General features: G+C 46.3%; 3 protein-coding genes across 5 annotated transcripts in view; all 3 read left to right on the forward strand.

Annotated features, from left to right (window-relative positions):
- Window positions 1-1285: 1285 nt before the first annotated feature.
- On the forward strand, window positions 1286-17655 carry prkg1l (protein kinase cGMP-dependent 1, like). Of its 3 annotated transcripts, XM_076990292.1 has the most exons (21): window positions 1754-1775; window positions 1901-2092; window positions 2513-2624; window positions 3087-3253; window positions 4173-4286; window positions 9859-9964; window positions 10188-10251; window positions 10931-11005; window positions 11402-11559; window positions 12653-12718; window positions 12878-12946; window positions 13066-13075; window positions 13166-13306; window positions 13492-13631; window positions 13972-14061; window positions 14213-14354; window positions 14485-14648; window positions 16203-16325; window positions 16880-16939; window positions 17064-17130; window positions 17275-17655. In XM_076990292.1, exons 1-21 carry the CDS (start codon window positions 1769-1771, stop codon window positions 17353-17355), a joined length of 2148 nt encoding a protein of 715 aa, XP_076846407.1. In that variant the 5' UTR covers window positions 1754-1768; the 3' UTR covers window positions 17356-17655. The 3 variants fall into 3 exon arrangements, with proteins under 3 accessions (XP_076846406.1, XP_076846407.1, XP_076846405.1); XM_076990291.1 differs by lacking the exon at window positions 1754-1775 and adding an exon at window positions 1286-1467 and having other exon boundaries at window positions 13066-13306; XM_076990290.1 differs by having other exon boundaries at window positions 13066-13306.
- Window positions 17656-17932: 277 nt separating this feature from the next.
- On the forward strand, window positions 17933-20301 carry LOC143491372 (general transcription factor II-I repeat domain-containing protein 2-like). Its single transcript, XM_076990294.1, has 2 exons — window positions 17933-19746; window positions 19851-20301. Exon 1 carries the CDS (start codon window positions 18129-18131, stop codon window positions 19731-19733), a length of 1605 nt encoding a protein of 534 aa, XP_076846409.1. The 5' UTR covers window positions 17933-18128; the 3' UTR covers window positions 19734-19746; window positions 19851-20301.
- A 193-nt stretch (window positions 20302-20494) lies between these two features.
- Window positions 20495-26988, forward strand: part of acsl2 (acyl-CoA synthetase long chain family member 2) — a 17609-nt gene continuing 11115 nt past the window's right edge. Inside the window, exon 1 of the mRNA XM_076990293.1 lies at window positions 20495-20636. The gene's annotated coding sequence lies outside the window, so the exon portion shown is untranslated. The remainder of the gene's footprint in view (window positions 20637-26988) is intronic.

The following is a 26988-nucleotide window of genomic DNA, read 5'->3' on the forward strand; positions in this document are numbered from 1 at the left end:
TCGGACAATACACAGGCCCTGTACAAGAAAGGCCAGAGTAGACTCTATCTGTTAAGAAGGCTTAGTTCCTTTGGAATACAGGGGTCTCTTCTGAACTATTTTTATGAGTCTGTGGTAGCATCTACAATTTTCTATGCGTTGTCTGCTGGGGCAGTAGTATTACTGCAACAGATAGGATAAAACTGGACAAAATCATCAGAAAGGCGAGTTTCGTTCTGGGCTGCACACAGGACACAGGAAGCAGAGAGAAGATGATGACCAAGCTGTCATCTCTAAGGGAGAACAGAGATCACCCACTGCATGAAACCGTGGCCGCACTTGGCAGCTCTTTCAGCAACAGACTTCTCCGTCCACGTTGTTCAAAGGAAAGACATCGTAGCTCGTTTCTTCCTTCTGCTGTCAGGCTATACAACAAGCACTGCCCCAAAACAAAACATAAACAATCATTGTAAATTATGTATACATTTTTCTTTTTCATAACTCAGTATAATTTGACGGAACTTTGTGCAATATTCTAAAGAACTGCAATATTACCATATAAAGACTGTTTTATATTTTTTCATATTTTTTACATATTTTTCTTTACCCTTAATATATGCTCAAGTAACTTTGCGAAGTAATTTTTCTACCTCTTATTTTGTATGTTCTCTAAGCTCCTGTAACACCACAATTTCCGCATGTGGGATAATAAAAGGCTATCTTATCTTAATAATGTAGGTCAGAATATGCTATTTTTAAAATTAACACTAGATGTCGCCATCTTTTCAAGTCGAACTCCTTTTCCCTTCGTCAAAACTTACATTTATTTTGCATAGTTAAAAGCTTAAAATAATGTTAAACAAAGAGAGAAACCTGTGAAGTTAAGAGACTAACCCGGAATATCAATGTATTCTAAATGTTAGGTTTGAAGGGAAAATGATCACATTGCTGGTGTACTATGACGTACAATTAGTAACAAAAGTAATACTATAACCCTGTATGTCTCTAGCGCAACCTCTCTCTGGCTGATCCTCAGAGGAACCATACCTAATGTCCGCTATAGACAGCACGCTACAAAGGTGCATGTCGGTGTACAGTAGCCATAGGAATCGAGATCATGCAGAATATTGTTCAGCATATACTTACTATATATTAGTTTATGTTGGCTGTGAATGTTATTTAAATCAATTATAGAACTCGTTTTCTATAGTGTGATAAGCGAACGACACTGCAGTTACTCTCTCTGTGTGTGTGTGTGTGTGTGTGTGTGCTTATATACTAAATCTCCATTCACACTCTTCTCACCGGAGCTCGCGAACCAACCGTCTGGTGACCGCACGCGTTTCTCATTTCTTTTACACACAAGACGCAATGTTATTTATTAATAAAGCTTTCAAATTCTAACGCTTCTGGATTTTCTCGTGTCGGTTTTCTGCGTTACACGAGGGAACGTCGGGCACCGTCGTGCAACACCTGGGTTCACTATAGGTAAGAGTTCGTTTTATCCCCCATGTCCGTGTCTTCATAAACTCAGCGATCGATATTATTATTGCCGTTGATATTCAGACATGGTTATTATTCTAAAGGACGGTAGGTAATCTTCGATATGATTTTGTGTGAGAAATAGAGGTGAAATGTTATAGAATGATTCTATAACAAAAAATATTATATTCTAAAAAATACAAATATACAAAGCTGAAAAGCTGACTACGATTTTTAATCTCTTTAAATCTCAATGTTTTCCACCATGTCCTGCACTAAGAACCTCTAATTTTCGTCACCTGGATATATGAAAAGTAATTACTGAGCTCCACCCCCTATCTCTCACACGCACACCCACCACAGAGAGTTTTCTATATATGTGAATACATTGCTTTTGCTGCGTTTGGCACATGTTCTCGGGTTCTTCTCGTCCACGCAGCTATCATGGGCACGCTCAGAGACCTCCAGTTCGCTCTCCAGCTGAAGATCGAGGAGTTGCGCCAGAGGGACGCGCTGATCGACGAACTTGAGCTGGAGCTCGACGCCAAAGACGATCTGATCCGCCGTCTGCAGGAAGAGCTGGACCGGCTCCGATTAACCCTCAGCGCCTCTGCTTTGTTTTCTCCCATGGGTAGATAACTCACGTTTTACCGTAGCGGTTATAGTGTAGTTAATTAACAGTCCAGTAGGGCCTATTTATTTTATTAGGCTGACTCGTGCCAAATGATTTACAAAGGATGTCAAAAGGCCCGTGACTTAATAATAGGTTTAGTCACACACACACACACACACACACACACACACACACACACACACACACACACACACACACTCACACACACACACACACACACACACACACACACACACACAGAGAGAAAAATGAGGTAAAAAATTGCCTTTAATGTTGCTATTGAAGAACAATATTATTTACAGCATATTATCTACAAATTTGATATGTTGTCTTTAGTGCAGCATAGGCTACAGTAATTCACATGCTGTACCGTGTGTCGGTACCTCTGTGTTACCTGTGCTGTTCTCTGTGCTCCAGGGCAGCCCCGCGCTCCGCCTCTGAGGGTGAAGAGACAGTCGGTGCAGAGTACCCACGCCAGCATAGAGCCCACACAGCAGAGTCCTCCAGCCAGCCAGGGCATGAGCACAGAGTGAGTGTGTGTGTGTGTGTGGAGTGTGTGTGTGTGTGTGTGGAGTGTGTGTGTGTGTGTGTGGAGTGTGTGTGTGTGGAGTGTGTGTGTGTGTGTGTGTGGAGTTCTACCACCTCCAGCTTCTGGCCATCGTCTCCCTTCATCTCTCTCTGCCATTATCCGTGAAGTCCAGCCACAGCCTTGGGCCACTGTGTGTTGGGCGGCCGTGATACTCCAGACCTCCCTCCCTCTCGCCCATGCGGACGGCTAAAGTCCATAATGGTGCCGGACGCTGAGCTGAGATTTTCCCTCTCTGCTTTGATACTTGTCCCAAGGCGAGCTGATATGAAGTTATGGGAGATGATGTAAAAAAACACCGATACTCCCTCTCCTCCCTTTCCTCAATCTCTGTCTCTCTCCCCCTCCCCCTCCCCCTCTCTCTCCCCCTCCCCCTCTCTCTCCCTCCCCCGCTCCATCTCCAAGGTCTCGGCGAGTGCTCGAGGCTGCACTAGCGGGGAGCGAGTGTCTGATTAACATGGGACCGGAGGTGCTGCAGGTGCTGCTTGACTCCGCCCACCTGTCCGTGGTCAGCCAGGGCGCTCGGCTCACCCAGGAGGGCAAGGAGATGTCCCAGGCTTTTGTCCTGGAAGGTAAGACACTGGACAACACAAGAGCGAGACCCAAAGCTTCAGAACCCCAGGGGCCTCCTTACCTCTCCAGTTTATGCTGTAATTCGGTCCCACACTTTCAATGTTCGACTGTTAGCGTGTTAGCATTTGAACATAATGAGTTACCTCAGCTGAACCACATGATCCAGTGGTCAGAAGAAGGTCTTCGTAGCCCGTGTGCAGGCACTGGGATGTTCTGCTAGTGCGGCTTGTTCAAATCAACCCCCGCATACCTGTGATCTTTAATAGACGCGCAACTTCCTGTCAAAACTAGCGTTGCTTTCTCTCTGGCTACCACTTTTTATCCCTCGCTCTCGAGTTTCAATCTTCTCATTTGTTCTCTCTCTCCCTCTTTCTCTGAGATTCAGTCCTTCTCTCATTTATTCTCACGGAGAAAGCATTACTTCCTGAGAGAGAGAGACGGAGAGAGAGAGAGAGACAGACAGACAGACAGAGAGAGAGATGGGGAAATGGCTTACACAGAGAAGAAACCTGTGTGATATGCTCTGGCTCAAGCAAAGATGGCTGAACGTGTGAATAGAGAAGTAACGTACTGGAGAGTGTTAGAAGCACAGATATGTTAGCTGTCATCGAAGTGCTCATCAACGCTGTGAATGCCGCTGGTTGAGTGCCGTGACGAGACCGGCTGCTGTGGTTCGGCTGCTGTGGTTCGGCTGCTGTGGTTCGGCTGCTGTGGTTCGGCTGCTGTGGTTCCGCCTTTGGAGATGACTGCTTCTCTAGCTGTAATTTGTGACAGCTGAGCTAATCTGTCACTCGGCACCTGTCGCCCCAGGCAACCTGAGACTGAGGGCACATCTTTAATGTGTGTGTGTGTGTGTGTGTGTGTGTGTGTGTGTGTGTGTGTGTGTGTGTGTGTGTGTGTGTGTGTGTCTATTTACAGAGGGAAAACTTGAGGTATTCAGGAGTGGCCAGAAGGTACACACAATTGAAGTGGGAATGCTGTTTGGAGAACTGGCCCTCCTGTATAAATACACCTGCACTTTTACTGTCAAAGGTACGCGCGCGCGCACACACACACGCGCGCACACACATTCACTATTATATTGAAGAATGCAGCAACACATAGCCTGTTCTCTACAATCATCTGTTTTTACACACACACACACACACACACACACACACACTTGCGGAGCGTTGAGAGGCAGGGTCTTCTCGTCAGCGTTGATCCGATGTGGCACGAAGAGATCAATGGAATTTCTAATCAAAGTTCCCTGAAAGGCTCCACAAGCTCCCACGTCGTCCCCAATCAGAGAGCCACACACACACACCCCTCCAGCTGTATCCACGTCACGCCAACCTCAACGTAGTCAGAGTACTCAACGTAGTCAGATAATCAGACCATACTTACACGCCAGTAACCTCCTGAGTGCTCAACGTAGTCAGATAATCAGACCATACTTACACGCCAGTAAGTTTCTGAGTGCTCAACGTAGTCAGATTATCGGACCATACTTGCACGCCAGCAACCTCCTGAGTGCTCAACATAGTCAGATAATCAGACCATACTTGCACGCTAGCAACCTCCTGAGTGCTCAACGTAGTCAGATAATCAGACCATACTTACACGCCAGCAACCTCCTGAGTGCTCAACGTAGTCAGGTAATCAGATCATACTTGCACGCTAGCAACCTCCTGAGTGCTCAACGTAGTCAGATAATCAGACCATACTTACACGCCAGTAACCGCCTCGTCTGCACCGTCCCCTTTAAAGCAGAGAGCCTGCAGAAATGTGCATGCACACATGGTTCTGATGGTTCTGGCGCTGATGGACACTTCCAGGCTGTTTCCAGGTTGGAGTCGAGACCTGCTGTCGTGATGCCTGCCGCCCGGTTCTGGGTTTCACCTTGTGAAAGCTCAGGGTCACCTAACATGTTCAGTTGTCTGTGGTTGGACAGTCTGTGATTCAGTCTGTGGTTGGACAGTAACATATTGTGACTGTACTCCTGCACAAAAAATTTGAATGAAACAATGACTAAGGTTTGGATTGTCAGCTTCAATTCGAGGGTATTTGTATCTGTACTGAGGGAACAATAATGCATTTCCCATTTGGTTGACCCTACAGAGATGTAAATATCATCAAATTAAAGGTGACATCCTGCATGGCCAGTGACCTGGAGTAGGGGGCAGAAACAAGAGGTGTGGTTTTGTCCAATAACAGGCTGCAGTGTAGATGTTTTAAGCGATGTGGTTTTGTCCAATAACAGACTGCAGTGTAGATGTTTTAAGCAATTTGATTTTGTCCAATAACAGACTGCAGTGTAGATGTTTTAAGCGGTGTGGTTTTGCCCAATAGCAGACTGCAATGTAGATGTTTTAAGCGAGTTACAGGCGCCCCTTTTGTCTGTGGAGTGCACCAGTCAAAAGCTTCTTATCTCGTTATTACATCATCTTGTAAAAGGAAACACAGAAATGAATTAGAACCCTTCACCCGGCAGATGGAGCCCCCCCCCCCCCCCCCAATAACCCAGATCTCCTCCCTGATACCTCTCTTCTTTGAACTGATACCCTCTGCCCTTCTCAGATGACATACGGCCACTACCTTGGCCTCCTCAAGCATTGTTTCTCTTGACAAGAGCTCGAGAGAGACAGAGTGAGAAGCTCGGAATGAGACGGTGAGCCCCAGGGAGCGGGTAATGGTCTCCACACCGTGAGCACAGATTGAGCAGGGACTCCTCTGCCATCGCTTTACTCTGTTTGATCCGTTTATTATGTTGGATTTCTCTCTTCCTGTGTGTCTGTACATCCCTGTGCCTGTATTGCGTTAGTCAGGGAGAATCTACTTTGATTGTCTCTCACTTTTCTCTTGTGGTCCTTCTCTTCTCCCAATTCCCCCTTTGAATTTTTGCTCCGTATGTCCTCGTGGTGATTCCCATTGTGTTTCCTCCAAATCCCTTCGCTGGTCCCGAGCTGGTGCACTTCTCTGTCTCTGTCTCTCTTGTGCTGGGACTTTCAGAGGTATAGGTGAACAGACTGACCATAAGGGTTAGGGTCTCCCACATGTCATTCACAACAACTGACACAAACGTACATAAACATTTTGAAATGCTTATTCCAACAGGTTTGAAATGTCATAGAAGCTCCTTTTGTCAACTTTGATGTCAAGTTGACAAAACCGCTTTGTCAAGTGACACATATTTTTGGTGACAGATGTGTCGTCACACTGTGAGGTGAATGACAGCATGTTATAGCAACAGACCTTGTGAGGTAAATCACAGCATGTTATCGCAATAGACTTTGTGAGGTAAATCACAGCATGTTATAGCAACAGACTTTGTGAGGTAAATCACAGCATGTTATAGCAACAGACCTTGTGAGGTAAATCACAGCATGTTATAGCAACAGACCTTGTGAGGTAAATCACAGAATGTTATCGCAACAGACCTTGTGAGGTAAATCACAGCATGTTATCGCAACAGACTTTGTGAGGTAAATCACAGCATGTTATAGCAACAGACCTTGTGAGGTAATTCACAGCATGTTATAGCAACAGACCTTGTGAGGTAATTCACAGCATGTTATAGCAACAGACCTTGTGAGGTAATTCACAGCATGTTATAGCAACAGACCTTGTGAGGTAATTCACAGCATGTTGTAGCAACAGACTGTGAGGTAAATCACAGCATGTTGTAGCAACAGACTTTGTGAGGTAAATCACAGCATGTTATAGCAACAGACTGTGAGGTAAATCACAGCATGTTGTAGCAACAGACTGTGAGGTAAATCACAGCATGTTGTAGCAACAGACTGTGAGGTAAATCACAGCATGTTGTAGCAACAGACTTTGTGAGGTAAATCACAGCATGTTGTAGCAACAGACTTTGTGAGGTAAATCACAGCATGTTGTAGCAACAGACTTTGCAACTCAGCGATTTTAGGTTTATTTTGGTATGGTAGAGCAACATGGCGCTGATATGACACTTTTTATGTGAGGCTGCTGGTGAAACTGAATGGCAGTGAAGATGTGATGTTCCTCTCTAGTGTCTCCTCTACTGATGTAGCAGTGACATGAGAAACATGTAGTGTAGCAGTTTTTAGTCAAGTTTTTGACACTGACAGTTTCAACCCTCACTGTTAATTTATGTTCAGAAACGCTCTCAGAATGAAGAAATGTGTTGGCACAACACATGGGGTGTGGCATTAGTGACCTCCAAACAGAGAAATGTGTTGTCAGTATGTGCAGGTTTCAGTGAACAAGGGTAACTGCTCGGATAGTCTTTCAAATTTACCAAGATTAAAGTTAGTGTGGTTTGAACAGAACAGCGCAGAAGTAGATGGAGGTGTGGTGGTTGTTTTTTCGGGTTGGTTGGAGAGTTTCCTGCCAGTCAAAGGCTTTGAAAAGGTAAACGGGTAACGATATTTATTTTATGAATAGCATTAAAAGTACGATTTTAATATGTCAGCCCTCCGGCACAGAAAATGACGGTCTCTCTGCTGCAATAGAGGTCTACTGGCTTTATTAAATTGTGTAATTACAGATAAGTACATGTAAGCTGACCACCGAGACACATCCAGAGAGAGAATCCAGAGGGACGCAAGGGGAGGAGAGGGGAGAGATTGACGAGGAGAGAAGACACAAGAGGAGAATAGAGAGAGGAGAGGAGAGTAGAAATGACAGCAGGAGAGGAGAGGAGGAGAGGAGAGGAGGAGGGGAGAGAGCCTGTTGGGCAAGGCCTGTAGCAGACTCAATTCATCCAGCATCATTATTAATTCAAGAAGCGCTCAGGAAGGAGGCGAAGGGGAGGGGGGGGGGGGTATCAGGCGGCTCTATTCTCAGCTGCTCCTCTTCCTCCTTGACAGAAATGGGACCGTGGCAGAAGCAGGCCAGCTACTTCCTCGTGGCCGGCAGAACTTCATTTTCATTCCAGCTTTCCCGAGACAAACACGGCGTCCCAGACGTGGCATGCAACCTTTCATTTTACCCCAACAAAAGGCGGAGGGCATCGAGTTATCGGGAGTACGGCAGAGAGCTTCCTCTCACTCAAACAGGGCAGACAACCTTCATTTACTCGGTCCAGTCAATGTCCCAGCCCATTACGTACGTTTGTAGATGCGGGATTACATTATGGTCCGTGGTTCTTCTACCCTTTTCATGGCTGGTGGAGAGTTCAGGATTCATGAAGATCTTCACACGCCATGTGGACCTCTGCTGTGCTTTCACGCCTGGAAGTATCTGAGACACTTGAGCAGCGTGGGCTGGAGCATCACTCACCCTGGTGCCTCCATGACCTCCAGTGGCGAGAAGGACGGCCGCGTTTTTGGGTTACTTTTTAAATAGCACTTTAACGTCTTTATTCTCGGGTCCTGATCCGCTTTATTGTGCTTCTAAATGGACCGCACCAGATCTCTTCCCAAAATCTGTCGGAAGAGAAGCTCATCGTGACCTCACTTCCCTCAGAGCCCATAAAACTAAAATTAAACTAGAACAAATGAATAAGCAAAAAATAACGATTTAACATAGTCAATTACAGACACCAAGTTCGTAATTACATATTCAGTGTTCCAGCATCTAGTTTCAAGGTCTCCTGAAGTTTATTCCAGGTGTAGGAGCCCAGTAAGAGGCCGTTCAACGGCAGGCGATAAACCTCCGCTGGAACAGGGAGATGATCCATGAAGAAAATCTACCGAGAACAGCTTCATTAATAACGCAGGACCAGAGGAGAGTCCTTCTTACACAAAGGAAAGGGCGTCCCATTGGTTTGTAGAAAAGACAATAATACAAAAATATTTATCCTCGGTTGTAAAGGGTAATGAACAGGATTCGAAGAGGTTTCGAGGTAAGTTCACCCGAGAGAAATTTGTGAAATTCCCCTGAAGATAATGAAGCAACCAGGCGGCCTGTAGAGCCTGTAGAGCCCCTCACAGAGGAAGATGTGTGGGAGCGGTTTGACAAATGGCAGTCTCTTGGCCTCAGGTTTAAGCTTTCACCATTTAATTTGAAAGTGTGTTCATCGTCATGGAGAGCTGGAGGAGCTGTGGTGTGTGAGCGGTTGCCGTGGGAGATCTCTTTGTTTAGTCTCCGCACAGCTGTTTGAAAAGCCTGCGAATGACGGCGAGTGTAGAGGAGAGGAGGAGGAGTGGAGGAGAGTGTAGAGGAAGAGGAGGAGCAGATCTGTGCGCTCCTTGGATACAGCTGAGTGCACCTTCTCTCTCCCTCTCTCTCTCCCTTCCTCTCCCTCACTTTCTCCCTTTCTCTCTCTTTCCCTCACTCTCTCCTCTTCCTCTCCTTCACTCCCTCTCTTTCTCACTCCCTCTCTCTCTCCATCTTCCCTCTCTCTCTCCATCTTCCCTCTCTCTCTCCATCTTCCCTCTCTCTCTCCATCTTCCCTCTCTCTCTCCATCTTCCTACGTCTGTTCCCATGGTGAAGCATACGTGATGTTGCATCTGTCCAGGTTACTGTGTGGATAGTTTTCAGTCTAAAACTGAATTTCATTTTTGGTGCACAGGTTTTATTAAGCTGAACTGAACTAAATCATTTGTGGGCCCAGCAAAAGAAAGTGTAAATGTAAACACACCAGTACCATTTATCATCGTTTCTGTTTCTCTCTCTCTCGCTCTCTCTCCCCAGCCCTGGTGAATAGTAAGCTGTGGGTGATCGACCATCAGATGTTTCAGTGGAACATGCAGAAGCACGGCCTCCTCGCACTCAACCGCCACCTGGACCTTCTCCGCGGGTCAGAATCAGTCTTGGAAAGACAGCATGTCTTTCAAAAGCATATTCACCAGTAAACCCAAGTGCGTCCCTGGAGTGTGCACGGGATGTTCCTAGCAGGAACTGTGCTCTGCTCGATGGAGACGTGAGACGTGGTTACGCCCCCTGTCAGTCTCTCTCGTTGTGGTGAAGACTGGACCGCGCTGGGTCAATCACACGTTTGGTTCTCCTCTTCTGTTTCCCAGTGTGCCACAGCTCAGTGTCCTGCCCGATGACGTCCTCGCTAAAGTCTTCGATATTGTGAAGGAGGTAGGGTTCTCGTCTAGAGCATCGTCTCAGGGTGTACGTCAATGTGTACACACACCAGTGGAGGAATATGTTCATTACAACTACTCATGTTCACCCTTAAATATCAAAAATTGTGAAAATATCGCTCTAATTTAAATTCCAGCTCACGTTGACAGGTGAGATCCTACGTGCTGGGTTGTCTGGAGAAGTGGTGTTAGTTAGCAGACGTTTCACCACACCAGGGGAAGCACGAGCTCATATTTGTGCTGACCACGGTGACCCTTCAGTATGATCAAAAGCAGAAGGAGGTTCAGTAGAATACAAAAACTTCTCCTGGTTCTGGTTGGCCTGGCAACATTTGTCAGAGAAGTGTTTGCTGATGCTGGAGCTTCCAGACTCTGTTATTCAGGACTGGTCCAGACTCTGTTATTCAGGACTGGTCCAGACCTGAGATCAGTTAGCACCCTAGCACCCTAACCCTAGCACCCTAACCCTAGCTCCCATTGTGTAATGAATGTGTGTTCTTAATCACATGAATTATTAGCGGGTGGATGATGACGTCTGAGAATTTTTAATTTCTCACCATGTCTCACCATGCAAAACTGAGGTCAAGTGTTTGAAACCCTGATGCAACAAAGCTTTTTTTTTTTTTTTTTTTGGGGAGTTGTCATGCCGCTCATGACACACACTTCTCTGTCAGTTGCATTACAGCGACGGAGACATCATTCTCGACAATAAACCAGGCGACTCCCTGCTCCTCGTGAGCCAGGGTCAGGTGAGAACACACACACTCATGCCCCATCCTCAGTACACGCGTCATATGTGCAGTGTGTGTCCATCACACCTTTCTGGAAGCATCTGTAATTAAAGGAGTTTCACAGGGATTCACCAGTCTGGAGGAAGTAAAGCAGCTGATTCTTCTCTGCAGATACATGATGCATACGTTTACATGATTTATTTGTTTGATTAGTGGTGTGGGGATAATTGAACTGAGATCTGCCAGAGAACTTGCATAACGTCAGCTGCCTGACTGTCGGGACGTAACGCCAGAGGAGAACTTTTATCCTCGTGGACCAGCGATGTTTGTTTGTTGAATTTGAATGGTAAATGATGAGGCCAGATGAGAGGTTTGCCGTGTGACCCTAACTCTGTGTGGCTGGCCCTCCATCAGGTCAAGGTACTGGAGAAAATCTCCACCAGTGAGGACGAAACGTGCCTGTCAGTCCTGTGCAGAGGAGACTGCCTCAAAAACGGGTGCAGATGCGACTGCTGTGGAGGCAGATCACAAGGGTGCAGAAGAGTCTGCTTCGGAGACAGATCACAACAAGGGTGAGACCAGCAGGGGGCAGCACCAGCCATTACACTGCTCCCCTTTGCTTTGTTAGAGTGAACAAATTTCCTTCTCACCCAGTACAGTGACCCCCCCCCCCCCCCAAAAGATCAGGACAGCATGCGAAATGTGTAATGGCAGGGAGGTTTTGACATGTGTAGCAGTGATTTTAACTGTGGAAGATTCTGAGAATTGAAGAAAACCCACAGAGCAATAACCTCAACTACTACGTTGGAATGCTGGATGAAACGCCTCCAACACACCGTAATTGAACAAACACGTCTCATTTGTGGCACTAGGCCATGTGGACACGCCCCCTATAGGCTCTGGTGAGGAGACGGGGAGTTTTTTGAATACTCTTCTGCAGAACTTTGATGTCGTCTCTGCAGGACATTGAACTCTATAGCTGTGTGTGTGTGTGTGTGTGTGTGGTGGTAGAACTCTCCATGTGATATCCTCCGAATCACTGGCAATCAACTGCACAGAAGGAGACAGTCTGTCTGCTCCTTAAAAATAAAGTGTCTGCTAGTGAAGGAACACCAACATCTCTACACCACAGTGTCTTACTATAGCCTGATGAACCTCACACCATCTCACACTACACCACCTCACACTATCTCCACACACCTCACTACACCCCCTCACACTTTAACCACACCACCTCACCTCACACCCCCTCACACCACCTCGCACCACACCACCTCGCACCACACCACCTCGCACCACACCCCCTCGCACTAAACAACACCACCTCACACCACACCACCTCACACCATCTCGCACCCCCTCACATCGCATCACTTCACACTAAACCACACCACCTCAAACTACCTCGCACCACACCCCCTCACAATACACCACCTCACACCACAACACAGCTTTGATTGGCAAACACAAAATGGACTGGAAATGTTCAAATACAAACATTCTTTGCTTAAATCAACATTCACCGATCAGGAGGAGCGTGAGGAACACATCCAGACGGTTGAGCTGCAACCTGCCTCCGAGAATCATTTCTGAAGCTTTGCCGGTTTTCACGGGCGCTCAGAATACAAATGCAGGTTGAGTGTGTGACCCGTTTTCTGTCTCCAGAGAGGCCGTGAGGTCACGGAATACTGTTGCTGTCAACGATGTCATATGTCTGCTCGTAGAAAGAGAGTAAGTGCTTTCACCCAAACGATGGGGCTGAACCATTTTTATAGCATTGCTCTGACATAGCACTGTTCTGTAGTGTTGTCCTTTAATCTTTAATGGGAAAGTGCAGAAAGGGTCATTCTTACTCGTATGCTGTATACATTACTAATTGGGTATTTTCAGATCTGTCGAGAGATGTATAGGAGAAGAGGACGACACTAGGGAGAGAGACACCACTCTGCCCATGGACAAGTATGCACACAGCGCAAGGCTGCTGTTCTGGGTGTCCGTAACACCACCACCATTAGAACAGCCATTTCCCGAACGTTATCCTGAACATCAATCTGCAACGTGTCTGTCGCCACCACCAGGGAAGAGCCGGACGTGGCCGGGCTGGGCGACGTGGCCGGGCTGGGCGACGTGGCCGGGCTGGGCGACGTGGCCGGGCTGGGCGACGTGGCCGGGCTGGGCGACGTGGCCGGGCTGGGCGACGTGGCCGGGCTGGGCGACGTGGCCGGGCTGGGCGACGTGGCCGGGCTGGGCGACGTGGCCTTCCGTGACGTGCAGGTTGTGTGCGACCTGAACAAGGGACATTTCGGCTGCACGAAGCTGGTGAGGTTGACGCGTGTTCCTTCAGGTTGACGTGTATGCTGCGTACGATCCCAAATGTGGTAATTAAATGGGAGAGAACTGAAGTGCTGTGGGATAAAGTGTGTTTCTCAGAGAAAACCCTCTCTCTTCTGTGAATTCCTGACTGCCATTTATTCACCTTTGACCTTTGGTGTGTTCCCTCTCAGGTGTATCTGAAAGAGGACGCCAGCCGCATGTTTGCGCTGAGGGTTGTCCAGAAGAGCGCGTTGGAGACCCCCGGTCCAAGACGACAAATCCTTGATGAAAAGCAAATAATGATTGATGCCAACTGCCCGTTCATAGTGAGGTGTGGAATCGTTACCCACCATGTCCAAACATTTCCCGCCCACAGCTTCTAAACCTGAAGCTCCATCATTACTGAGAGAGCCTTCGGAGAGCGTTGTAAGGGGTCAGAGAAGGTTATACCTCCTACATTCTGTGGCTCCTTGACCTGTCACTAATAACCAAATGCAGCAGTGTGTAGTGTGTCCAAGATCTCTGTAGATACAAGACCCTGAGTAGAACAGCCCCGCGTTAGCCTTATATCACCCAGGATTTAAATACCGCCCTCTGTGTATGTTTTTATATACCATTCTGTTTGGATTGTGGATATGTGCATTCGTTTGAAAACACATCTCTCCTCTCAGGTTATATCACACCTTTAGAGATGCAAAGTGCCTGTACATGTTGATGGAGGCGTGTTTAGGTGGAGATCTGTGGACCTTGCTGAGAGACAGGTAGCTGTGATCAAAACTCCTAAACTCTCACACATCTACATCTGCCACACGTTTTGGATCGATGGGATCCAGATGAGGGAGGGGCTTTGAAGGGGGAAGTTCACGTATGATCGGCCCCTCCTGTGTGAGTGACGGTCTGTCGTCGTTTCAGGGAAACGTTTGACGAGCACACGGCTCGCTTCTACACAGCCGGCGTGCTGGAGGCTCTGGCGTTCCTCCATGGCCGAGGTGTCGTTCACAGAGACCTCAAGCCAGAGAACGTTCTCCTGGACCACAAGGGACGCGTCAAGCTGGTGTGGAGCTGAGCTCTTCAGAACTGTTGCAAATGATAAAATGTTCCCGACCAAATCTGCCATTTCTTTAAGGAAGCGATTTTACAGACATTAATGACCCCCAACCTCCCTCTCCCTCTCTCTCACACAGTCGGGCTTTGGCTGTGCTAAGAAGCTGGACACTCTCCACAGGGCCTGGTCATTCTGTGGCACGATTGGTCACCAGGCCCCAGAGGTCATCATGCTGAAAGGCCACAGCGTGCCCGCTGACCTCTGGGCTTTAGGGGTGTTCATATACGAGCTGCTGAATGGCAGGTGAGATTAGCAAATCAGTAAATCTCTATTAGACTTCTAGCTAGAAGTGTGTTTCTTTAAAAGCACATTATAGAGCCATTTCAAAAGAGCTGCAATACAGTTCATGTCTGAGTTAAATCAGCCATAGATGAATAATAGACCCAAGCAGGCTTTGAATAAGTGGAATAAGCTCATCTGTAATCTGTAATATACAGGTAATAAAAAGCCTGCGGTTTTCTTCTCCATGCCAGGTGACATGTATAGAGACCCACGAATTCAGTCAGTTACTCTGAATCTGTTTAAATGTTTATCAGTCCAGTTGTGCGGATATTTATTTTGAGCAACTCGTATTACTCGTATCAGGCCACACACACACACACACACACAAACACGTAGTTCTGACTTTCATACACTGACTTTCACCCCAAACCCTCGGCAAGGCTGTAACGGACAGATTGAGCTGTCAAGCCAAGCTTCAGGGGCAGAGGTGAGTAATCTGCTCTGTTGAACGCCTTTCATACGGCAATATGAGCAGGCAGTCCTGTTTATTCCCTAAATAATACCGAGCTAGAATTGTTATAGCTTTCCATGAAAACGGAGCGAGGTGCGTTAAAATAGGACCTCTGGATCAAGAGGCACAAGGGTGTTTTTTGCAAGGGCAGAGCAGTTTTACATGTGGCAGTAACCCAGGGTCTGGACTGCATGTTGTGGGTGATATTACCAACTTTAAAAATGATTCCAGAGCTAGCACGCATATTTAAAAACAGGATACAGGGTCTGGTGGCATTTTAGCACCAAAAAGAGACAATCAGAATCGTTCTCATGCACTGTCATGAATTTGATTCCAGAGTTAATATATTTAAGATTAATTCTCCTAGAACGCGAGTTTTCTGTTAATTCCAGATAAACCGTCTAATGCTAAAGTTATTGAGAACTGACTGTCGGTGTGTTCTCATAATCAAGGAAAACGATGGTTTTCTATCCACTTAAACACACACCCTTTTACACATATGTAGAACTACAGGGCTCTTCATTAATATTCACGTTGGCCAGCGTCTCACTCGGCTCTCTACACACCCAAAACAAGTTTATCTTCGGTTTCGTTTTTACATATGAAACGATCCTGACGTGACGTCCAGAAAAAAAATCAACTGAAGGGCAGATGCTTTTCACAAAACGCGGAGTGTGAATCGCGTGAGTGTGAACACGTCTACCGAGGGCCTGCAGTAAGTGGGGAGAAGGGCGGGAGGAGACGACCCTCGTACATCACAGCATTTGTTATTTATCTTCTGTACCGAAGCGAATGGCACAACGTGTTTAACAAAGGACACTGACCATGAATTGCAAACCTTTCATCAGTCCAACAGGTCAGAATGCAAACAGAGTGAGGTCAGGGTCACTGTGACACGTTAAAAAAAAAAGACAAACTGTGCATGCATAATAAAACATTTGTTAGATTTTGTAAACACACTTTTCCTGCACCCATGTTATATATTGTTCATGTCATAAATGTGCATCCCAAGTGTGTGTTGTTCAGGGGACATTTGCGTCTGTCAATGTCCCCCGGGTCCCCAGCCCCCCTTTCTCAGGCGCTGACCACCTAAAGACCTGTGCGGCAGTCCTGAAGGGAATCGACGCCGTAGAGTTCCCGATGGCTGTCAAAGGGGCCGCGCGTGACCTTATCAAGAGACTCTGCAGGTAGGGGATGGGCGTGGCAAGGGGCGGGGCTTCTGCTGGTGCAGACAGAATATCAGTCACGTCATTAAGTCAGTAATTCTTCGTCACATCAGGAAACTGCCGTTACACTGACACCAAGTGGCCTGGATGTGTCAGATTCTGTATCCATTTTAAACATGGCTGTGTGTATGTGGGGGTCCCACAGGATGGAGCACAGATTCACGATGTACAACTAATCTGATTATTTAATCTCACTTGAGAAGCACAGGGGGGAAAAAAGTGAAAACGGAGAACAATCACTTTCATAAATCACTTTTGTAAAAATGACAGCATGCTCCTTGTGTATGTGTGTATGCATATTTATTGTAATCTGATACCTACCCCCTAAATCTATTTACTTTTTGGCCAAAAAGCTATTTAATTTTTTGAGAAAAAAAACGAATTGATTCATCTTTCATTCAATTTGTCTCTCCAGGGTACACACACACACGTCTCTTCTCTGAGAACAGATGTGCCCTGCTTTGGGAAGGCTTGTGTGTGTCTGACACAGCTGTCGTTTATCACTTCACTTTCAGGGAGAACCCCAGAGAGCGGCCGGGCCACGGGACCGGCGACAAGGACGTTCACGGACACGAGTAAGCGCCCATCGAGACGAGAACCGTCCCGGTCATCGGAGGCGTCTGCAAGGCAGAGAAACAGAGCGGATCAGACGGAAGTGGAGAAGCCTGCTCACGATTCTTTCTGCTTTGTAACGTGCAGGTGGTTCGACGGGTTTGACTGGGAGTGTCTCCGCGAGGGCTCGCTCGCTTCACCGGTACTTCCAAATGTACGAGCCACAGGGCCCGGTCACGTCACAACACCATCACAACATTCACAACATGAAGGCTTTCAGACGGGGTTTCTACTTCTGTGTGTGTTGGGCAGAACCTGCTCCCGCCAAGTTCTACCTGCTGGTTGTGTTTGTTCGCAGGTTCTCGGTGTACTGGACTGTAGCGAGAGCCACACTGAGGTTCCGACAGTAGTGGACACCGACTGGGACAAGGACTTCTGATCGATCACTTGTCCAGATGTGGATTAGATGGACAGATCCTAACGGATGTCTTGTGTATCACACTAAAAGTTTTAGTTCCTCTTCAGAAGTTTCGCACTATAAAATCCCAGTGCAGACTCAAGGTACCATAATGACAAGGGAAATATTTTCTACCTGTAGAAAATTCATATTAAGCTTCAGTTAAATTGTCCCGTTTCTGATATTTGGGTTTTATCTGTATTTGACCCCTAAAGCTCGTTGATAAATGAATGTAAAATAAAGTTCATTCAATAAAACGGTGAAATTGTTTGCAAATGTAAACGTTTGTGTTGCGTGTCTTTTAAATTTAAGACATTTTGGATACGTCAGGGCGAAAAGCATGATATTTGTCTGATTGTGCGCGAAAAAAAGAGCTAATTCTAAATCCTACAGTGTAAACCAGTGGTCCCCAAACTACGGCCCGCGGGCCGGACACGGCCCGCCTCCACGTTTGACCCGGCCCCCGGAACATTTGACCTGGCCCCCGGAACACCCCCTCCCCCCTACCCCCAGGGAAAAAAATACTGCTCCTTGTGAAAGAGAACGTAATGGCGAAAAGGTTAGGTAAGAGAAAAATTGATTCTGAATGTAGGGTATTTAACCTGCAGTGGACAAACGATTATTTTTTTGTTCAATGCAAAGAAAAGGCTGTTTGTCTCATCTGTAAAGAGGCGCTTGCGGTATTCAAAGAATACAATCTACGACGGCACTATGAATCCCGTCACAAAGACCAGTATGATAGTTTGCAAGGCCAAATGCGGGCAGACAAACTGTTAAAGTTAAAAAGTGGACTGTTAGCTCAGCAGAATACATTTGTACGCCAAGCTCAGCTGAACCAGTCATCCGTTCGGGCCAGCTTTCGGGTTGCTCAAATTATAGCAAGCAGCGGTAAACCTTTCACGGATGGAGAGTTTGTTAAGAAATGTTTGAATGCTGTCGCGGAGGAAGTGTGTCCCGAGAAGAAAGATGTCTTCAATGCAGTGAGTCTGTCAGCGAGTACAATCACCAGACGCATCGAAGAAATCGGGGGTAATGTGTATGTACAGCTGCAGCAGAAGACAAAAGAATTTGACTTTTTTTCATTAGCATTGGATGAGAGCACGGATGTGCAGGACACAGCGCAGCTGGTAATTTTCATTCGTGGAGTTAACGCAAACTTTGAGATGAGCGAGGAGTTGGCAGCCCTCCAAAGTCTCAAAGGGACTACAACGGGGGAGGATATTTTCGGCAAAGTATGCCAAACCATGGAAGACTTGGACCTGGACTGGTCAAAGCTTGCCAGCATTACGACTGACGGGGCTCCTAGTATGGTGGGCGCGTCTCGGGGTCTAACAGGACGCGTGAAGCGGGAGATGGAAGAGCGGGGTCTCACCGCCCCGCTACAAGTCCACTGTTTAATTCACCAGCAGGCACTGTGCTGCAAAGTGTTGAAGTGGGATTCTGTCATGAAGGTTGTGGTGTCATGCATAAACTTAATCAGAGCAAAGGGACTTAAACACAGGGAGTTCCAACAATTCCTGTCTGAGCTGGAGTCTGCGCACGGCGACGTGCTGTATTACACAGAGGTCCGATGGCTGAGCCGGGGCAGAGTTTTGAGGCGTTTTTACGAGCTGCTACCTGAAATTAACGCATTTCTTCATTCAAAAGACAAAACGGTCCCAGAGCTGATGGACCCAGAGTGGAAATGGCACCTGGCATTTTTAACAGACGTGACAGAAATTCTGAACAGCCTTAACTTGCAGCTACAAGGCCAGGGGAAACTCATTTGCGACATGTATTCCCACATAAAAGCATTTGAGGTGAAACTAGCGCTGCTTTTGGAGCAAGTGAAAAAGCACAACTTCGTCCATCTCCCTGCTACCCAAAACCTCTCTGCAGAGAACCCAGCGGTCCCGTTCCCAACTGAAAAGTGCGTGGAAGCACTGGAAATGCTCAAGGCGGAGTTCGGTGTGCGATTCCGTGAACTACATGTTCATGCAAAAGAAATCCGTCTTTTCCAGAACCCCTTTGTTGCCGACATCGATGAAGCCCAGCCTTCTTATCAGTTTGAGTTGGCCGAGTTACAGAACTGTGATGTTCTGAAAGACATGTTCAAGCCCAACAGTCTTATTGACTTCTATGCCGCACTCCCAAACGACACGTACCCTAACATAAAAAAACACGCAATGAAGATGTCCACACTTTTTGGAAGCACGTATATCTGCGAACAAACATTTTCGCACATGAAACTCCTGAAAACTTCGCTGAGATCAAGATTGACAGATGAACATCTGCATCAGTGTTTGAGACTGGCTGTGACTAGAATGGAACCTGACATTCAACTTCTCACCAGCCAAATGCAGGCCCACAGTTCACACTGATGAACATACATAGGTAAGCTCACTTTTCTGACTTGAATGAGTCATTCTGAGTATAAACAAATATGATCATAAAATCTACTGGGATAAAATGCATAAAAAATGTATTGTGCTGTGTAGGTCACAAGGAAGTTGATGAGAGAGAAAGGTATCTACAAGCCTTCTAGAACCTACAATCTACAAAAGGATTATAAGGAAGGAACACGAGAACTTTGAGGGACTACTCATATGAGTCATTTAAGGAAGAAATTCTGTTCTGACAACTTTACCTGTTAAGATGTGCACGGCACAACAGAAAGTTAATGTTCCACAGACTTTTTTTTTTCTGTGAAGAACCCAAAGAGCATTTTTTGGTGTTATTTATTTTAATAATGGTGTTATTTTTTTCTTAAATAGTGTTATTTAGTTGGTTAATAGTGTTATTATTTATTACCAGACTTTTTTCTGTGAAGAACCCAGAGAGGATTATTTAGTTATTATTTCATAAATATTGTTATTTATTTTGTTAATGGTTAATATTTAGTTTGTTAATAGTGTTATTGTTTATTTCTTGACTTTTTTGTGTGAAGATCCCGGAAAGTGTTATTAATGTTTGGTTATGTGTCGCTTTCTGAAAACAATAAATGTTGCAGCACCCCTGTGATTGTCAAACTTTTCTGTTTCAAACTGACCCCGGCCCCCCATCAGAGAAGAGAAAAGTTATTTGGCCCTCGCAGGAAAAAGTTTGGGGACCCCTGGTGTAAACACTCGTAATCCGGTCGTCCCGAGTGTTTGTGACGTCAGTGGCGGGGGCGCGAGGGCGGTTTTGTGGTTCGGTGAGGCGCGAGGGGCCGGTGGGGTTTAGTTGCTACATTGTCTCGAGATCGTTAAACTTTGTCAAGAGGGGGTAACTTGGATCTAACACAGGTAAGACCGTATTATATGAAACTTTATAACATCTTTTTGCTCTTTTGACCGAGTTGCTACCCATAATATTGTGAGAAGATCCCGAATCTTTTGCGCGAGGCATCTGGACAGATAAGGAGAGTGTAGCGCGTGCACTATTAAAAGGTGATTCATTCATTCGTGGAGTTGCACGCTGCGGTCTTTGGGCTCGCACCATGCACTGATTAACCCACACGGTGGAAGTTCAGGTCCAGAATAAAAGTGCAAACGTTTTCTTTACACGTCCTTCCGCGGCTTTTATACAAGTTAGCGTGCAAGAATGACACGTTTTGTACATATTGGACACGTTTTGGAAACATGACCACGTTAACCACGACAGGGAGACTCGTTTGGCTGATCCACGTCTTCACTTCACTTGACACGCGTGCGAAACTCTGATTTACTCCAGACGCAAAAAAAGTTTTTAAGCGTCTCATTTCGGGTTGTTGTAATGACGAGGTGTTACCAGATAAACGAGGAAGGCTTGGAAAATGTGCCTAGTAATGAAATATTCGGCTATGTTTAGTAGCAACCAGGAGCTTTGCGTCTCCTTTTACATTGGCCGAGTCGTAATGGAAGTCAACCGGCGCTACTGGAAAGTTCCGTGCGCATTCCTTAACGGAATAAAGAATTTGCCGTTGTAAAAGTAAATGGAATTGGCAGAGGCCGTGAAAACGTGGCCTGTCGTGGCCTGCCGTAAGTAATAATTCCAGTTTAATGCAAACGGCAGTGAGTCGTTTTGTCCCGGTGGTGATGCAAGAATGTAGTTGGGGGGTACATGACGAATCGCACCTTGGTAGTACAATCTGTGATTTTACCACCTCACGCCAACAGGTTGAACTGTACAAATGAATCAACTATATTACTAATGACGTCAGTCAGCGGGTGAGAATCCGCTGTCCTGATCTGTCCTGGTTACCCAAATGCCAAAAGTATCAGCTAACACTGTTTCTAGCTCTCAAAAGGGCACAAACACACAGTTTAGATGTTTGTGTATTGTGTCCATCGCCTCCCCGTTACGGTCCCAGCAGTTTAATCTGAGACGCCTCCCTCCTTTCTGCTCTTCTCCGTCTCTCTCTGTCCCCTGGTCTCTCTCTGTCCCCTGGTCTCTCCCTGTCGCCAAAACCCTCTCATTGTGTCTGAGGCCGTTCTTCTTCACGCTTCATTTAGGCACCGCAGCCGGAGAACACCCGGCCCATTCAGCCGCGGGGCCCCAGTGCCACGCCGTCTCACCCGTTGGCAGGACTCGTGTGAGCGCCCCGTTCCCTCCGGTCTTCCTGGTCTCGCCTCTTTCTTCCGGCCCCCCAAATCATTCCCTCCAGATCCGCACAGGAACCCCGAGGGCTGCCGTGTACTCACCACAGACATGTAAACAGCCCGGGGCCTTGAACCGTCTGCATCGGCCCGATGTTCACACCTCTTCCACCACCATACGTGGATACCAGAGCTGGGGTGGAGCTCTAAGGTGGAGCTCTAGGGTGGAGTTGCCGGAGCAGGAAGCTCGAAGCTGCTCTCTCCTGCACAGTAAACAAGGATAGGAAAAAAACAGACAACACACACACACTGATCAGACACAATCACGCGTCGTGGAGTCGTTTCGAAGGCTACTGGTCAGTGGAGAGGCACTTGTGTTGGGACGGGCCGACCAGTGGAGGCGGTGGCACCTTTAAACACCACACACTCTGTGTCTCTGAGTGGACCGGCCGTGTCGTTCCCGTGTTCAAGGGGTTCGCACCCTCGCTCTCCGGACCTGAGCCTGACCGGACCTGACCCGTCACTGCTGCTCACCCCCCTGCCCCTGTGGAATGGCACGCCCCGTTTACGCCCCGTCAGGTTGAGACCTTATGGATGTTGTAGTCTTTTCTGTAGTCTAGACCGCTGACATCCTCTCTTTGCTTCTTCTCCTCGGGTTAAAACCCTGCATTGCGGAAAAATACGCTTTTTTAACCTGAGGAATCATCATGGAAACCAGTGCTGCATTTACTAAATGAAATAGCGTGTAAGGTTTTTGTTTTTCAATAGTTTCTTTCTAGTGGAACGTCAAAGGCAAGGAGAAACGTTCTCCCTGCCTGCGCGACACAACGAATGTGTTTGTATTGTATGGTTGAATCGGTACAGCTCTGTAAACAGCCTCAGGTACTGAGACTTCAGTAGGGCGCTTCCTGCTAGCCCCGCCTCCTCCTTTAACAGCACCTCATACCAGCTGCTGTGTAAGACTGAGGAGGGGTGTCGGGTGCTCGTGGAGTCACTTGAGAATGATACTGTCACAACTCGTCCTTATTAGCTGCCAAAGTGTGACAAACGACAGGTAGGTGTGATCATCTGTTCAGTGTGTCAGACCGCAGTCACGCAGACTGAGTGACGCCTTTCGTCTTTGTCTGCTTTTGTCAGCCCCCTCCCCCCCCCCCCCCCCAATGGTGGAGTGATAGAGGCACACAATAGCCCCCGTCTTCCCCCGTCAAAGGCCTTTATTAATGCATCCACTTGCATGTGAGAGAGTCTCTATTAATGCAAGCGCGTGCACGTGTGTGAGTCCCTATATTAATTCAGGCGCGTGCACGTGTGTGAGTCCCTATATTAATGCAAGATGGCCTTCCTTAATGCATGTGTGTGCACGTACGAGAGAGAGAGAGAGCAGGAGAAATCTTCCCTCGGTGACGTGTGATCATTCTCTGATGCGATCATTCAGGAAATGTGTTTATCTGTAACTATGGGTGAGCCTTGGAGAAGACTAGAGAACCCCAGAAAACCACACTATGGAAGAGCCCCACACGGCCTGGCCCGCTCTGCACCGAGTGGTGCCCGGCTGAGTCTTACACAGCCTCAACACTACACGGGTCATTTTAATAGGAGCTAAGGGTTATGGATTCATTATTGTCAGGGTTGCCAGATAATTGAGTTTAATTCATTTAATAATGTATTGCATTAATGTCACAATTGAGATAATTGAGTAGTGACTGGTAAAGTCTAAGGAAGGGGGAGGGGCGTTGGAAGAGCTGGCATTGTGGGACGGCTTACGGGGTGCTGATGACATCACTCCTTTATTCCCGACCTCTCTAAGGGAGGAGGGGGAAAGGGAGGAGGTTAGGAAGTGGGTGAGAGGTGAAAGGGGGGGGGGGGTGATCATGAATAGAACAGACAGGAGAATGAAGGAGTGAGGGTGCCACAGGCTTGCAAATGGGGCCCGGGCGAGCGTGTTGGGTCGGCTCACTGTTTGGGTCACAGGTGTGCGGTTGTGCACATCAATCCCAGCGATCCCCGTCACATACGTGCACATGCACCGACACTCTCACTGGGTTGGTCATTGTGGTTGGTCGTTGGAGACCTATTCGTTGTCCTTGGCACACTGAACACACACACACACACACACACACACACACACACACACACACACACACACACACACACACACACACACACACACACACACACACACACACACACACACACACACACACACACAGGAGCAGTGTGTTTATGGAGTGATGCTGGAGCCTCCCACTCACCCCATCTCACCACTAAGTTCAACTCTTCATCCGTTTTTCTCCATTTCTTTCTGTATTTCTCTTCCTTTGCTTTGTCTCACTCTTCTCTCTCTCTCTCTCTCTCTCTCTCTCCTTTCTTGTCTTTTCTCTCTTGTCAATTGGATTGCTTTACATTCATCCACCTCTTTTTGATCTTTCTGGCTGCAATCTTTTATGCCACGTCAGTGTGAATTCAACCGTGTGTGTGTGTGTGTATGTGTGTGCGTGTGCGAGTTCTCTGTGTTTGAACGTGGCCGAGGGTAACCCAAACGCCTGTTGCAATCCAGCCAATCAGCATCGCTCCCCGCGTGCATGCTAGGAGAGACTTGGAGAAGTCTGGCCGTGTGTCTGCCCCATGGAGCCAGCGGTGGCTGCTAGCCAGGTTTACTGTGGCCATAAACGGGTCCAAGGCTGGTTCTGACGCCTAAAAGACAATAAACAATTATCTAACTTTTGAATGTTTATTACATTAAACTGCTTTGCAGCTTTTACACACTTGATTCTGCACATCAGCCTGTGTGCATGAAGCTGTAACCCGCACCAGGGCAGTGCTGGGGTGGGGGGGTTCTGGGGTGTCGGGTCTGGCTCTGCACGGACTGGTCTGCCTCACTAGTGAGGGAGCATTTGGCCACAGCTAAAGGCACCCAGGCAGGTTTGGCTTTGGGTCTCCGAGATTCAGAACTGAAAACAGAAGTGCTATTGTGCTAGTGGAAAAAAACATTGGATTCTCTCTCTCACTCAAGATGGTTTTATTGGCATGATGGTATAGAATACAATTATAGTAGTAGTATAATAATATATAGAATATATATAATATATATATATATATATATATATATATATATATATATATATATATATATATATATATATATATATATATATATATATATTAGGGGTGGGACGCGATTAAAAAAATTAATCGAATTAATTGCATTTTAATCGCATTTCAGTATTTAACATGAGAAATATTAATTTAAGTTTGAATGATGAATGAATCAATGAACATAATCATAAACTAAACTAAAAAACTATAAACTAAACATCTTGTTTATTTTTCCACCAGTCTACTACACAGACCAATATATGTGTAGTGTGCAGAAAACAGTTCAGAACATTGGAAATTCTGATCAAAAATGTTGTTTAATTTTGGGAGTTTTGCTCAGGATATTGGAAGAATTGAAGTAAATCAGAAGATGTTTTTTAATAGCATTTTAGCAATTTCTTTAATTTCCCAGGCTTCTGCCACAGGCATCTCCATAGTGCCTAGAAGTGGTCTTCTGCATGCTCAAAGCAAATGACTGGATCTTCATCATCTATAGATTCATCATCTATATGAGCTGTCACACCAAGATAATTCTTGTTGCTAACAGAGGTCCAGTGATCCCCAGTCAGAGCCACATTTGTGGCGCTCTTCACAATAACCTGTTTTACTTCCTATTCCTCATCATACAGCTGCTGGATTTTCTTCGACATTGTCTTTCTGGGGTGAGTTTCCCAAAACGTTCTTAGCGCCAAGTACTTGTTACCTCATTCTTACGTACGAGGTTAAGAAGTACTTGGCGCTAAGAACGTTTTAGGAAACTCACCCCTGGACGGTAGTTCGTAACTTGCATCAGTTGACGCAATTCGCAGCGCTTCTTGTAAGTCTTTATCTTCGACCACAGGGAGCGGACAACACAAATAATGTGACGCGTCATGTATAAACGTGTGCGGAGTCGCGCGCTACGGCCACTCGCGAAAGTTTAATCCAGTCTTAATGGTCCAATGAAGGTAATTTAAAAACCAGGACATTTCCTCACAGGATGTGAATTACGGACGTTTGGTCACCCTATCGTATTAGGAATACATTTAGCAGCTAAGTTATCATTACTGACCTGCGCATTAAGCTGGGCGTACACTGCGATTTTTGGCCCATTTTCAGCCGATTTTTCACTCGTTTCGGCTCAATCGCGTGTCGTGCATCGTATAGTTTACACAGGTATACGAGGAGCGATTCACAACTCCCGATCAGAAATCGCAGCGTCGCAAGAATATCAAACATGTTTGAAATTCAAATCGCTCCTCGTGAGAGTATCGCACTGTTGAAGCAGCTCCACGAGCCGACTCTCCCTGCGATTTAGTCGTACAGTTTGAGCTGGAGCTGAGTACACGATTTAAAATATCGCACAGTGTACGCCCAGCTTTAGCCGCAACATGTTTTGCGTTGAGGTGGTAGGGTGGAAGTGCTCCTGTGATAAGCGAACTCCTTCCTACATAAAGTGTAAATAACACTATTTTTGTTTGTAGCCTACTTCCATCTGGTCCATATAATCTGTATGTCTGGAACTCGTTCACTGAGAAACATTCCACGGTGCAAAAGTGTCTCGTCCGTTAAATGCGTTAAAATGCGTTAATTTTTTTAGTGCGTTAATTTTCCTGTAATTAATTAATCGAAATTAACGCGTTAAAGTCCCACCACTAATATATATATATATATATATATATATATATATATATATATATATATATATATATATATATATATATATAGTTTAATAATAATTAGAAAAGTAAAAGTACTCCCACCAAAACCAATAATAGTGATAATAATAAAATAACATTTTATGATGCCAGTATTAATGTAACTTTACGTTTTTTTAATGTCATTAAGACATTAAAAAGATGTCATAAATAGTTAATAAGTAAACCTTTATCAAACAGAAGAGTGTTGTGGGACGCAAGGATGAGGAGTCACGTTCTCACTCTAGTCTCACTCTGGTCTCACTCTGGTCTCACACCTGTTGCTCCATATTTTGTGGTGGAGGTTG

The sequence above is a fragment of the Brachyhypopomus gauderio genome, unplaced genomic scaffold (genome assembly GCF_052324685.1).
Source record: "Brachyhypopomus gauderio isolate BG-103 unplaced genomic scaffold, BGAUD_0.2 sc74, whole genome shotgun sequence".
NCBI classification, from domain to species: domain Eukaryota; kingdom Metazoa; phylum Chordata; class Actinopteri; order Gymnotiformes; family Hypopomidae; genus Brachyhypopomus; species Brachyhypopomus gauderio.

What these genes read in the sequence shown, in the direction of transcription:
- LOC143491372 (XM_076990294.1), top strand. Translation starts at nt 18,129, where the DNA reads ATGCGGGCAGACAAACTGTTAAAGTTAAAAAGTGGACTGTTAGCTCAG.
- prkg1l (XM_076990290.1), top strand. An exon ending in TGCTTTGTTTTCTCCCATGG is followed by an intron (nt 2,093 to 2,512) that starts GTAGATAACTCA and finishes TCTGTGCTCCAG; the next exon opens with GGCAGCCCCGCGCTCCGCCT. An exon ending in AAGGACGTTCACGGACACGA is followed by an intron (nt 16,940 to 17,063) that starts GTAAGCGCCCAT and finishes TGTAACGTGCAG; the next exon opens with GTGGTTCGACGGGTTTGACT.